The following is a 14,822-nucleotide window of genomic DNA, read 5'->3' as shown; positions in this document are numbered from 1 at the left end:
CCCTGGGTGTCAGAGCCCCCGGGCACCAGACAGAGGGGCGCTGGCTGCTCTGGTGGTTTCCATTTCTCACAACAAAACTGAGAGGACCCAAATAAGTTGTTGGATAATAAATCATTGAACAATTTTTGATGATAGATGACTAGATGATTTTGACAAGTAACTCGGAAAGATTTCAAAGAGTTGAGTGACACCACTGAAATAAAATTCCTTTCATTCCCATCCACTCATAGTTTATACGTACAAGTTTTCCTAGCATTTACATTTCAAAAACCAAACTAAGAATAGGTTCAATGCTAAGCCCTCATTCTAATTACGAATAATATATATATATAAAATAATTTTAAAAAGCTCTATCTCAACAAGATATATTGTTAATGAAAATCAGCATTTATAATAGAGAATATTTATGCATTTATGTTATTTTGATAGATTGTATACTAACAATAATTATAATGATGACTCAACCTGGGAGAATTTTAAAAGATTTAACATCCTACTGGTACATAAAATATAATAAATTAAGTTTTGACTGAACACACTTTGATTGTTGCAAGTAACTATCATAGGATGATCAGTAAAATGTTTTTAAACATAATACATATTATATTAGTATAAAATTTCTTGGGGGAAATGAGTGGAAATGTCAGTTCAAGGAGAAAAGAGAATGCCATAAATTTCTGACTTGAAGATTTATTTGCTCATGTAATTTTTAGATGGTTGACAGTAGGAAACAGTCACTACACGATTGGAATTTTATTGGATGCTTTTATAAAAGGGATGTAACAGTTTTATTTTGAAATGTCAAATTTACAATATTCCAGGAATGATAACATTTGCAATGAACTATTTAAAGTTATGATAATAAATTTTAGATTCTAACCTAAAACGTATATGTTGGTGGAGAGGTGAGGTCACAGGTTTGTTTTGTTGTTTTAAACCCTCACTTGAGGATATTTTTTTTCCATTGCCTTTCAGAGTTTTCACTCTTTCTGAAGGGAGGGAGGGAAGTGGGGAGAGAAAAACATCAATGTGAAAGAGACACGTGGACTGGTTGCCTCCCACAGGTGCCCCGACTGGGGGCAGGGAGCGAACCACAACCCAGGTACATGCCCTCAACTGGAATCGAACCTGTGACCCTTAGGCCTATGCTCTAACCACTGGGAACATCAGCCAGGGCAAGGCCACAGTTTTTTAAAATTCTTGTAGGTTGTATGTAAGTACAATATTGGAAGATCAACATCTGACAAGGATCAGGGCCCTGGAAAGGCCTTTGGGGGAGGGAACTGGACTTGCTGCTTTCACAGTGAGGCCGAGGTGGATGGACATTTGGAGGACATTGTCTACTGGGGACAAGGGTCTTACCTCTAGGCTGGAGGACACTGAGGCTCAGCTCCATGCTTGACATCCCTTCCAGGTGTTCCTGATGTATTTCATTTGAAAGCCAAACCATGTTGTGTAGATGCTCCTATATGTACCTGGACCCCATATATCTCTCTGCTCCAAGGATTCATGCAAGCTCAACATTCACATGCAAACTACATGGCCCGAGTGGCCTGTCTTCCAGCCAGGCTCCTCTTCAGGTTGAGGGGCAGAACATCAGAATGCTCAGGCGGTGGCCTGGAGTCCGCAGCCCTCACTTCCTGATCCTAGTGGGTGAAAGATTTCATACCTTTTCTGTCTCTTCAGGCTGATGGGATCGGGGTTCAGGGGGTGAAAGTGAGGGACTGCAGAGAAAGAGAAGCATTGACCCTTTCAAACAGCAGGGGACCCTGAAGGGAGTAGCCACATACCAGTCACAGCTCACACCTTTAGCTAGTTTCCTTTAGCAAGTGTCGATGGACACTTGGGATATTTCCAGTTGTTTGCTATTATAAGTGATGTAGAATGAACAATTTTGACCATGTGTCATTTCACAAGGGTGTATGTCCATCTGCAGAATAAATCCCCAGAAGTGAAATTACTGGGCCAAAGGGGATATGCATTTATAATTTTCATAGTTATTATAAAATTTTCCTCTATAGGAGTTGTACCAATTTATATTCCCACCTGTAATGCTTAAGAATGGAGGTCTTCCCACAGTCTTACCAACTGGATGCCTTGTTAAACTTTATATTTGTAATCTGATAGAGCATTGGTAGTCAAAGTGCTGTTAATTCATCTTAGTATAAGTAATGTTGAGCATCTTTTACTCTGTACAAGATCTAATAGTATTTCCTTTTTTGTTGACAGCCTATTAACATATTTTTGTTGGGTTTTTGTCTATTTTGTTAGATTTTTGTTCTTGTTTTTTCTAATGTTTTGAGGGAATTCTTTATATACTAAGCAAATACTTCCTTTGTCTGAGATACAAGTTACAACAGTTTCTTTTGTGTTTTGACTGTGCTTCTGATGACTCCTGAAATCCTGAAGGTTCGCCCCTGGCATCATTCATTCCTACACCCCCACACCTTTGTTCACACTGGTCCCTCCACCTTTCTTTTCTATGTGGGGGACTGCTGCTCATGCTTTTAGGCCTGACTCACATGTCGCCCTCGGTGACCCTCTGTCCTTCACAGCAGATCTGTCACCCCCCCCCCCCGACTGCTCCTTTCATACTGTATCACCTCTACTTGGCATGTTTCCTTCACTTTGCTTCTGCGTCTCACCTCTCCTGTCCAAGCAGGAATGCCTTACCTTTCTTGCTTCTGTGCTCCCAGCCCCTAGTACATAGCATTTGCTTTATAAATGTTGAGTAAATGAACAGAGAAATTGTCGGCAGCCGTTTCCACAACCTTTAGTCCCTGTTTTCAGGTCAAGGTTTTGCACTGAATATCCTTTTGTTGAAAACAGAAATGAAGGGGATGGGTGGGAGGCGGCCTGCTGGTCAGGGGTGTTTCCAGGTACTTGGCGGCACTCAGCGAGGAGCAGGCTGCCAGCTCCCCAGCCAGGCTCCCATGGCCTATCTGCCCCTGTCTGTGTCAGATCCAAGAAAAGTCAATCACCACATGGGAACAATTTTTTTTTTCTTCAGTAAAATTTATTTCAGAATTATTGAAGCAGTGTGATCTTACTTCTTCATTCACAAATATTCCTATTAAAATAATCTGAGCTTATTCAACCTGGAGAAGGGACTAGATATAAAGACAGTACACTCATTCCAATCACACTGGATTCTTAGATATTGAAGACTGGGTTCCTTGGCCTTCTTGAACTAAATTAAATAAACGAACCCATCAATAAATAAATATATAGTTTAAGTGGTTGCTTATCGGAAGCTGGGTGCAAAGGACAGAGAGTTTCTTTGAACCAAATGTACAGTGGCTTCTGCCAGGCTGGCTTTGTGGGAGCAGAGAGGAGAGAGAGGCCTGGCTGAGCACAGGGGCCTGAGGATTGGCCCCGGGAGGAGAGGGCTGCTTCTCCTGGCTGGTGGTCTTCTTAGCATTAATGTGAGGAAAGCAGCTGGGCATTGACTAGACAACAATGAAGTGCAGCCTGCCACCATGTTCAGAGCCTTCTGTACCCCTTCTGCAGCCCCGGGGTTACTGAGCACACGTGGGTGCTCTGGGTACAGGTCTCTTCAGCTAGGCAGGATTTCCATGGTGAAGTCAGTTATATCCTGGCCACCTCTGCTACTTCCCAGGAAGACGGGCATCCTTTCCTCTTGCGAGGTGCTGATGTACCAGTTGGGGTACAGGGCAGACTCAAATTCGACCTTGTCCTTGATTTCTGTCTTGTTGAAGACAAATCTCTTGTCTATCTTCTTCTTTGACTGAGAGTTGGGGTCTAATGTCTGCAGCAAAACAGAAGCAAGAGTTTTTGTGAGGGAAGGAGCACAGACATTCTGGTAAAGCCGTTCTCTGGGTCAATGAGGGAGGAAACCGAAGAGCCAGGACCAGGAGCCCGACGCCCAAGTTATCTCTGTGACCCCCGCTTTCCATGTGGCGACTGAAGGAGCTCTTATCCGTGTCTGAAACTGAGTGTCAAGTGATGGGGAGCATAATGTATAGGTGGGCATTTTTTAAAAAGTGAAAAGTAGGTTAAAGCTTCTAGGAATACTTAGTTTCCAGGGACTTTTGCTGTGTTGTTTTTTTTTTAATTATTTTTTTAATGGCCTTGGCTAGAATGACTTCAACTTGGAAATGGAGCTTTAGCTGGGAAATCTGGAGGGTGGGAGAGACTGTGATTTTGGGAGTAGAGTGCAGATGGCAACAGGAGACATCTAATGACTGGAGCAACCCTGACACTGTATCATCTGTTGGGTGATAGCAGTGAAAGGACATAATAACATCAGCGAAGTGATTTAATTTTCTGCGGTGGAAGTGAAAGTTGCATGCACTTAGCCTGGCCGGGCGTGGCTCAGCGGTTGAGCATCGACCTAGGATCCAGGAGATCGGGGTTTGATTCCCGGTCAGGGCACATGCCCGGGCTGTGGGCTCGATCCCCAGTCGGGGGCGTACAGTAGGCAGCCTATTAATGACTCTGTCTCATCATTGGTGTTTCTATCTCTCTCTCTCTCCCTCTCCCTTCCTCTCTCTGAAATCAAAAAAGATATATTTAAAATAAAAAAAAAGTTGCATGCATTTAACAATTACATTAAATGTATTTACAGTTCCACAAAATTGTCAAGTAGATCTGCTCCCGGGTTTCCTGGTGGGGAGAAGGCGGTTGTCTTGGAAGGCAGTGACGGCTAGGGGAGCGTCAGGGGAGTTGAGAAGGGCTTTCAGCCGCTGGTGCTCACTCACCTCCAGCTGCAGAATGGGCTTCTTGTCTTTCATCACACAAGACAGGTACAGGTTCTTTTCCTTGATGCCCAAGGCCACAGGTATCTTGTCGATATTCTCGTCTCCTGGCACGAAGCTCATGCAGAACACCACTGGGGAAAGAAGAGGGCCCTTGTGGTCAGGGATGCACAGCAGGGCAGGGTTGGCCCCACCGGTGGACCTCAAGCCCAGGACTCGTACAATTTAGCCTCTTCTGTGGAAACTCCCTATGATTTCTCACGGACCAAAGCAGAGTCCATTGGTTGATTCCAATTTTTCCCAGAGAAGGTCTGGGGGCTTCACAGAACCTCATTACAGTAGTAGTGAAGAATTAGGGGGTCTAATTAAAAAAAAACTGAATGAAGGAAGGAAGCTATCTTGTCAATGGCCAGTGATGGGCCCATCCTTGTGAGCAGAATAATTTGATCAGTGTGAAAGGCAAGGAAAGAAGTCAAGCTGGGCTCCCAAGAGAAACTGGGCAGAGCAACCAATGGGAAGAATTTGCGTGAGGAGAGGCTTAGTTGGGGAAAGCGGCTGCAAGGACAGACACTCATTTTAATCTTCCTTAGTCACAACCGTTTCTCTTGGAGGCCCCAAGATCATGTTCACAACTCAGTTCTAAAGAAACAGGATTGTTCTGGCCTGGCTGAGAGCAGAAAGCTTCTCCCAGGGATACCTCTGTCTGAGGTCAGCAGCCCTGGAAAAGAACAGGCTGTTCCTTTCAGCTGCTCCCTTGGTCACATCCCTGCACACAGGGTTGAGCCGTGGTGGCAGGGTGCCAGGCAGATCCCACAACTAATGGGCTCCCCAGACTTGGAAGATTTGCCAGTTACAGCAGAGAGATAAAAGTTCCTGCTTGTCACTGAAATTTCCCTATAAGGACTCATCTGGTGTTGGGTGGGAAGGATGTTAAGGGCACAGGGGCAGGGCTGGGAATGAGAAAGACACATTATCTCTCCACCATTCTACTTTCAACCTCAACAACAGGAAAAAAGAGCCCGCAGGCAGTTGGATCATGTCCATCATATGACCCCTTTCTAATGGAAGCACTGATATTGTACTGTTGATAAATGACTTGGCTGGACCACGGTCCTAGGTGTGCTTGAGCAGTCTAATTTCTCAGTTACATCTCTTGCTGGAAAATGAATGTGCTAAGGCAATCAACCTGGTGTCATTGCTGGGACCCAAACAAAAGCTTATATGTCTTTTATATGACATGCTCTTTTCACTGATGTTGATAATTTGCCTCAATGTTCTACTTTGTTGAAAATGTGGAGGACTGCCCTAGCTGGTTTGGCTCAGTGGTTAAGAGGGTCGGCCTGCGGACTGAAGGGTCCTGGGTTTGAGTCCAGCCAAGGGCATGTACCTTGGTTGCAGGCTCAATCTCCGGCCCTGGTGGGTGGGTGAGCAGAAGGCAACCAATCTATGTGTCTCTCTCACACTGACGTTTCTCTCTCTCTCTCTTTCTGTCCCCCTTCCATTCTCTCTGGAAAGCAATGGAGAAAATATCCTCAGGTGAGGAAAGAAAGAAAGAAAGAAAGAAAGAGAGAGAGAGAGAGAGAGAGAGAGAGAGAGAGAGAGAGAGAGAGAGAGAGAGAAAGAAAGAAAGAAAGAAAGAAAGAAAGAAAGAAAGAAAGAAAGAAAGAAAGAAAGAAAGAAAGAAGGAAAGAAAGAGAAAGAAAGAAAGAAAGAAAGGCAATGTGGAGGATTAGCAAGCTGCCAGGATGCCAGGAGGGGAATCAAGATTTCCCAGTTACCTTGTTGGCTCGTATCATGTGTATTCAGGTGCAGAGCTTGCAGCTCATGCGGTCCAGACAGCACCAGGGATTTCTGGTGTACGTCCCGGAGCGTGCAGTTCAGCGTTTGCAGGAGTGCATCACACTCGTAACTGTCACCATACAAGTAGGTGATGGGTTCTGAAATGTGGAGCACATGCGGTTTAGGTACAAAACAATAAGGGTGGGTTCAAGAAATTGTAACCCGACGGGGAGGAAATCAGGGCGGGTAAGAACATTGGACGTGGCACCTTAAGAGAGGGGTTCAAGCTTCAGCACTATTGCTTGCTATGGAGGAGCAATAGAGCGACTTGTGTAAAGTGGCCATCCAATAACACTGGCCCAACAAGGGCAAGAGATAACGTAAGAGGAAGCACTCTGAGAATGACCGAGTGATTTGCAAATGTGAGTAGTTATCAAGGTCTCATTTTGAGAATAGTTTCAACTAAAGAGGTGATTAATTTGGTTTCTAGGCTTCTCTGTTTCCCTGTTTTCCTCCCATTGATGAGCCTAATACTTTAAAGGGTAATGATGAAAGAATGTTCAGATCAGTAGAAAGCTTTATAAGAGTTTATCTAAACAAAGAATTTGACGACATGCCCGGAAGCAAGAGATATCAACAGATTGAGAAAATGCTCCAGGGAATGAACAGTTCCTTTTGTATGCATTAGAGCCAAAGGGCCTTTGTAGTTTCCCTTTTATGGTCATTTCGATTTTCTCCTAAAGGATTGGAAAGAAGGGAAAATGCCCTCTCCGAATCCTCCGAGCAGCCCTACGCTTGCTTCCGTTTCTCTTGTTTTTCTAAACCCCATTTCAGTTTTCTACAGTCCACCTTAAGGTGACCTGGCTTTTTACCATAAAAGCGGACTTCTCCTTCCCCCTGTCAAGAAGGTCTGTCGTGAGGTCTGACCTGATTGCTTAATTGCTGGAGCTATAAATTCATGATTTTAGTAGCTTTATCTTTTTCTTTTGGATACTTTTAGATAATTGATTGGCCAAATTACTAGTTTCCTACGTTCTAACAGTTAAATCAGATTCCTTTATGAACCCATCAAGGTCTTGGAGATGAACAGGGAAATCTTTAGTTAGATTCTTTAATTCTGTTCTAGTCAAGGAATGTATATCATTGCTGATTTCCCATGCCTGCACTGGCTTTTCCCTAAAGGGAGCTGCCAATATTTCTGGTTTTCACAGTTTATCCTGGTCTGGCTTTCTAGTCTCAGCTTCCTCTAGGCCACTGGGGAGTGACGGTGGAAGAAATGTAGGGGAGAGACAAGGGAGAGGAGGGAGGGAGGGCAAGTCCTTACGAGAAAGCACAGAAAGCAAAGGATGCGGAGCATCGAGAGGGGAGAAATGGGGTGTTGGCATTGACTAGCTTCGGATGCCTGCCTGAGTTCAGAAGCAGTCTAAACTTTTCTTACTGACTTCCTGGAGAAGTTAAGGGCACTGCTGAAATGCTTCAACTTGCCAACTGAGGTGAGCCTCCCATTCATTCACTTTAACTGTGGAGCCAGCTTTTTCCAATTGAGCACACAAAAAAATTAATTTAGAGGTGTCAAAAGAGCCCCATTTTGGCCATCTTAAGCTGATAACACTTTCGGTTAAATCTTCCTGTTTCTCTAAGTACTTGCCATCAAGGCTCCGTATGAATTATCCGTACAGCCTGCAGGAGCATTAATGGGGGCTGAGTGCCTTGGGGCTTGTTGGCCTTGGAGGCACAATTTCCCATGTCAATTTTAGTTTTCTTTTGAGATCGTCAGAGTCTGAACAAAATCCTAGGAATATCATGTGGTGGGTTGTAGTGTGTTGCTTTAAGGCTTAAACTCTAAGGGGCTGTCATCCCCTGAGTTGCTCAAATCCTCTTAGTGTCTTCTTTTTTCTCCATGGCTGTCTAATATAAGCTGGAGGACTTGGAACCCCAGGTAACCAACCTTCATGTGTATGTCTCCAGATGAGTCAATTATTTACTTACAATGTGCTGGAATTCCCTATGGGCCACTATGTGTCTTGAGAGTTCCAAAGATCCTGAGTTACCTAAGAATACCTGAGATTTGGGTTGGGGTGTGTGTGTGTGTGGGGGGGGTACTAAGTGCCCCTTTTCTTTGAAGCTGAATGAATTCAGAATCTCATTTATCTAGCAAGGATTTTGTTCAGACACTTAGTAAACAATTCCAATGAAAAGTCAAAATTAAAAAGCAGTCCCCCAGGTATTTGCAAAAGATACGTCCAATAAGGGGTTAACATCCAAAATATATAAAAAACTCATACAGTCAACATCAAACAGACAAGCAATCCAATTTAAAAAATGGGCAAAGGACCTGAATAGACACTTCTCCAAAGAAGACATACAGATGGCCAATGGACAGATGGAAAGATGCTCAACATCATCAGGGAAATGCAAATTAAAACCACCACAGTGAGAAATCGTCTCACACCTATCAGAATGGCTATTAGCAATAAATTGACAAACAACAAGTGTTGGCAAGGATGTGGAGAAAAGGAACCATCATGCATTGTTGATGGGAATGCAGACTGGTGCAGCCACTGTGGGAAACAGTATGGAGGTTCCTAAAAAAAAATCAGAATAGAAATACTATATGACCCAGCAATTCCACTACTGCGTATGTATCCAAAAGAATCCAAAACACTAATTTAAAAAGATATATATACCCCTATGTTCATTACAGCATTATTCATGGTGGCCAACACATGGAAGCAACCTAGATGTCCACTGATAGACAACTGGAGAAAGAAGCTGTGTACCTATATACAATGGAATATTACTCAGCCATAAAAAATGAAATCTTGCCACTTGTGACAACATGGGTGGACCTAGAGGGTATTATGCTAAGTGAAATAAGTCAGAGAAAGACAAATGCCATAAGATTTCACTTATGTGCGGAATCTAAAAAACAAAATAAATGAACAAACAGAAGCATAGATACAGAGAACAAACTGATGGTTGCCAGATGGGAGGGGGATTGGGGAGATGGGTGAAAAAGGTGAAGGGATTAAGAAGTACAAATCGCCAGATATAAAGGCAGTCACAGGGATGTAAAGTACAGCATAGGGAATGTAGTAAAAAATATTGCAATAACTATTTATGGGGCCAGGTGGGTATGAGACTTATGGGGGATCACTTCATAAGGTATTTAAATGTCTAATCACTATGCTGTACACCTGAAACTAACATAATATTTTATGCCAGTTATAACTGAAAAATAAATTTAAAAACAAATCAAAGCAGTCTTTCATTTTTCTTTTGTTCCTGGGTTACCTCAACCCTTGTCCTATAGTGCTACCTCAAGGGTTTTCTAAGAGCATCTCAAATAAAGCCAGGACCTGCGACCTCAGTCAACAGGGAGGCCCAGAGTTCCAATAGGAAACTCACCCAAGTCCACCTGATGCAAAGCGGGAGCCGGTGGGGCTCAGTGGGCCCCTGCTGGCCCCTAGCTCCAGGCCCGGGTTCGCAGGGTGGTCTGGGTGGGCTTATTTAGAATCCTGTTGGCTTATGCCAAATAAAGAATGTCCAATTCTGTAGCTTTATAAGAATTGATCTGAGCTAAAATGTTGAGGACATGCCTGAAGCACAATATCAATAAATTGAGAAAATGCTCTGGAGAATGGCAGTTTTGCAGCTTCTTTTATGCATTAGATTAAAAACGTAAGGAGGGTCACATGAAATCCATTGGTGGTAGACTAGGGAGGCAGGAGAAAGCAAAGCGGGGACATCTCTGTGATTAGATAAAAAACAAAGTGGAGAGGCACATACTTGCTTTACGTTGGTGGGTACAGGATAACTAATCATGAACATTTACAGCACGTAGAGACAGAGAAATGGTACGTGGGGGGAAGAAATGACAATCAGCGGTTCTGTGGCCTCCTGCTTTGGTGCCAGAGGAAAAGAAAATGACTCTGACATTTCAAAAGTGTGTTCTTCTAGGGCACAAGAGCAATGGATGGGGCTCCTTAAGGCAAAGAGTGACATTTGCTAAGGAGGCTATAAGCCTGGGACTCGAAGGCCCTGCCTGCCTGGTTAGCAATCTGTAATCCGACCATCCTGGGTGGCTGCTCTGGGTCACCAAGCTTTCCTGGCCTGCCCTGTGGCCCCCTGCGCTTGTCTCGTCGAGTTTCCGTGTGGACCTTCTCACGCACAAGGGTTTCAGCTTTGGGGGAGCTGCTTTGACTGCTGAGTTACGGACTCTGAGAAGGAAATGAGCGACCCCCTGCCTGCCCTCAGCTCTCATTAAATACCTTCCACAAAGATGAGAAAAAAGAGGCTCCTCAGGTCGTCGTCCTGAAAGTCCTGCGAGCAGACAACGGGAAATTTCCTCAGCTTCTCCAGGGCGATGACCACAGACACGGCCCGCCTGAAACTCGAGCTGCTGAGCTGGTGCGAGATTTTCAGTTGGATGCCCCCGCTTTCCAGGGAGCTGAGGTCCAGGTCTTGAAAGTAGCACTGTGGAAAGATCCGGAAAGCGAGCTTGTTAGGGTGGTCAGGCCAGAGCGCTTCCATCGTGTCATCAGGGACCTCGGAGGGGCCTTAGATGTCACTGAGCTTCTAAGGATAAACTCTTGTCTCTCTGAAGCCCAGAGAGATGAAGAGGTTTACCAAGGGCAGGAGGCAGGTTAGAGGCCAGAATGGGGGCTTTCTGATGCCCGATATGCTATTCTTTTAGAATAAATCCCATTTGTACCTTGTGTATCTTTTTTAAAAAAGACTATTTTTATTGATTTTTAGAGAGAGGAAGGGAGAGAGAAAGAGAAACATGAATGTGAGAACAGAACATCAATTGGCTGCCTCCTGCATGCCCCCCACCAGGGATCGAGCCCGCACTCAGGCATGTGCCCTGATCGGGATTGGAACCAGCAACCTTTTGGTGCATGGGGCGACGCCCAACCAACTGAACTACACCAGCCAGGGCCCTTGTGTATCTTTTTTTTTTTTTTTTTAAATCCTCACCAGAGGACAATTTCTCCATTGATTTCTAGAGAGGGTAGAAGGGAGGGAGGAGGGGGGCGGAGAGAGAGAGAAACATCGATGTGAGAGAGACACATCGATTGCCTCCTGAACATGCCTGGACTGGGGAGAGGAACCTGCAACCCTGCCCTTCACCAGGAATCGAACCTGCAACCATTCAGTCCACAGGACAATGTTCTAACCACTGAGCCAGGGCCCTTGTGTGTCTTTTTTACAGCTGCTCCACTAGCCATAAACTTCTCCCTTTTTACACTTTACACCTTGTTGTATCCCTAATACTCTAATGCTATGCATTTAAAATTTTATGTCAGTGATGATCATAATATTTTCTATACATCTATGCTAATTCAATAAGTTTTTAATTATTCTAAACAAGTTCATTTTCCAGAACACTGTTTCATATGCATTCTGCAAATATGTTAAAAGTGGCTACTATTTGTAAAGTGTGTGACCACTTTGTTGTTGTTTGGAGAAACTGTAACTGTAGTGAGGCTTACTGAGGTTGTCCTGAGGCATGACAATGGTTTAAAAGCTTGAGAGAGAGTGTAAGAGACCTCTAATGGCTCAGAGGAATGCTGACTGCAGAAAAGTTCCTGCCCAGCAGAGCCAGGCTGCTGGGAGGCAAAGGGCCAGACAGAGAAGCCACGTCCCATCCAGGGCAGGACTAAACCAGTTATGCTGGTTTTAAAGCATTTCAGGTGAGACCTAAAAGGGTGAGATGACTTGTCCAAGGTCAAACAAGTGAATGATTTTCTTTTACCTCCCAATTCATCTTTTTGTTTCCATCATCTACCTCTTGTCATTAACTCCACCCCAGGGAGCAAAGATCTATTCCACCTCAAAGGGGAACAGACGAGTTAACACCCAAAGTCATCTCCTGTGGCTCTCAGGACTAGGCTCCAGTGAGTAATGTAGGCTGAGCCCCTTTCTTAAAAGGAGAATAAAATTTGCATTGAAGCCTGGCTGTCTTTCTGACATTACACAGCAAACCTATCCCCACTGCCATGCCCCTCACCCTCTGCCAGCACGGCGCCATCACCGAGCCTTAGTGGGTGACGGCATGGTGCAGGGGCCACCCAGGGGCCAGGCCACCATGCGGCACAGCCTGCACTCATCTTACTGGAAGACGTGAAAGTCATTCCATCGCAAAACACAGCAGGATCAAGGTGGCCCAGAAGGCTCTTCCTTCAGCCTTTCCCAGTCAGAGCCCCTCCATGGGTTGGATGCTAAGCTCCCGGCCTCACCTTAGTTTGTTGCGGACCATCAGCCTCAAAGACCAGGTCGTTCTCATGGCCACTGGAATAAAAACAGAGACACTGCTCAATTATATCTCCCAGACAAGTTGTTTTTCCTTCCTGCAAAACAATCTTTACTGTTGACAGGATAAGCAGCATGTCCCTCACAGTTGCTGGAAGCTGACAAGTTCCACGGGGACATGCACGGGACTCACAGGAGGCACGTCGGGCATGGGTGCTCCCTGCAGGATCAGGGGGCCCAATGTCCAGCCCCGTTAAAATCTGAGCTTTCCCTCTCACTGAAGCCCAGCTTCGCCCTGTGCCATCCACCTGGCATCTTCCCTTCCCGCTCGCCTTCTGCAGGAAGGCAAGCATCTGGATGCCTGTGGGCCCCAAGGCTGGACTTGCGGAAAATCAGCATTTAAACCAGGTTCATTGGGAACCCTGTTTGCCACTGAAAGGTGCAGTTTGGGGGACAAATCTGGTCTCCAAGCACAGATAGCACTACACTCTCGAACGGGAGCCCTGCTCACGCTGCTGGCCTCAGTGTCCCCACTGACCTGTACATTTCACCGGCGAATCCAGGCACCGCTGCCATGGCTGCTTTGGACACCTGTGTGAAGAGGGGGACATGAGTGAGCACTCACCGTGCCAGGCCCATAGGTGAGTTTCCCTCAGCACCTAGTACATGGCCAACAAGCAAAGGAACAATCTTTGAATGAACCAACCAATGTATGAAAGAGCCTCCCTTTGGATCCAGAGGGAAACATTTGCTAAACCAAACCCACATCAGGCGTGCATCTGTTAGGAGATCTGGAGCAGAGGCTTCGACGCTGAGCTCTCTGGCGTCAGCTGCTCGAAGCAGTATTCATTTCCAGAATCCTCCACAAGTCATAGCATAACAATGCACCTGGCATTTGTGCAGAAAGCCCAGCCTCCAGGCAGCAAGGGAGAGAGGAAGAGAAGGGGACAGAGAGAAGGGGAGAGACAGAGAAACCCCTTAGCACCTTGTCATAAAAAATAAGTCATACCCGAGCAATGAAGACTAGCTGGAGAGAACGGAGTCCTCGACTAGCCTGTGGTGCCTCGCAGAGGAACGCTGTCTGCCAGTTTCTCCTTCAGAGTTTTATGGCCTTCAAAAGCAGAAGTGGGGAAATGAGAAATTTCCACTTTGGTTAAGTGGTGTTGCAACCAAGTTAAAAAAAACAGATGATGGTAACTTCTGGGAGACGGTAATTCTCAAGCCCATGGAAGGGAAAGTGGCCATGAGCCGAGACTTGTATGCGCATGTGTTATCATGCAGATAAATATCTTCTACAACCATGATGCGGGATATGTCAATATTAACTGGGGTTTTCCCAGGTTAGAGAATGCTTTAATTGGAATTTTGGAAGGCATTACAATGAATCCGTAGATTGCTTTGGGTAGAATGAATATTTTAACAACGTTACTTCTTCCAGTCTGTGAACACAGAATATCTTTCCATTTCCTTTTCAATTTCTCTCATCAACGTCTTATAGTTTCCAGGGTGCAGATCTTTCACTTTCTTGGTTAAATTGATTCCTAAGTACTTTATTGTTTTTGATGCCATTGTCAGTGGGATTGTCTTCTTGACTTCTCTTGCACATATTTTGTTGTTAGTGTACAGAAATGCACCAGACTTTGTTGAACTCAGATACTCAGATACCAGTGGAATGCCTGCCTCAGGGCAGCCCTCACATTTTAGAATATGAGTAACTAGGTCATAACCGGTCTTGGAGTTTAGGAACGGGCCTTCCCTACCTGCTTTGGCACATCTATACTATCACACTTATTACAGCACTGACTTGAAACCTTGCTCACTTATCTGGTTCCCGTAGGAGGCTGTGAACCCTTTTAATGCTGGGTCTACCACAGTGCCTGGCCTGCAAACTCAGACAGTGAATGTTTGCTGCCTGAGTGGGTGAGTGGGAAATTACCAGTGTTTTCACTCAAATAAGCACATGTCTACTGTGTGCCAGCTACTGTGCTTGCTGTGCACTGTCCATGAGAGAGAGCCTCTGACTTTTAGAGGCAGGAGAGAAATGGATTCTCTCCAAGCAGCCTTCTGGCT

General features: G+C 45.1%; 1 protein-coding gene across 1 annotated transcript; it reads right to left on the bottom strand.

Moving 5' to 3' along the window:
* Nucleotides 1-3,007: 3,007 nt before the first annotated feature.
* On the bottom strand, nt 3,008-13,826 carry IL1B (interleukin 1 beta). Its single transcript, XM_081156645.1, has 7 exons — nt 13,762-13,826; nt 13,291-13,343; nt 12,740-12,791; nt 10,769-10,973; nt 6,497-6,655; nt 4,722-4,852; nt 3,008-3,769 (listed from the first exon to the last, which is right to left on the bottom strand). The coding sequence occupies exons 2-7, from the start codon at nt 13,326-13,328 to the stop codon at nt 3,557-3,559; spliced, it is 798 nt and encodes a 265-aa protein (XP_081012771.1). The 5' UTR covers nt 13,329-13,343; nt 13,762-13,826; the 3' UTR covers nt 3,008-3,556.
* Nucleotides 13,827-14,822: the final 996 nt, after the last annotated feature.

Source organism: Miniopterus schreibersii (genome assembly GCF_964146895.1).
Source record: "Miniopterus schreibersii genome assembly, chromosome: 13".
Lineage (NCBI taxonomy): Eukaryota > Metazoa > Chordata > Mammalia > Chiroptera > Miniopteridae > Miniopterus > Miniopterus schreibersii.
Note: the sequence above shows the minus strand (reverse complement) of the source record. Positions and strands in the feature narration are given on the sequence as shown.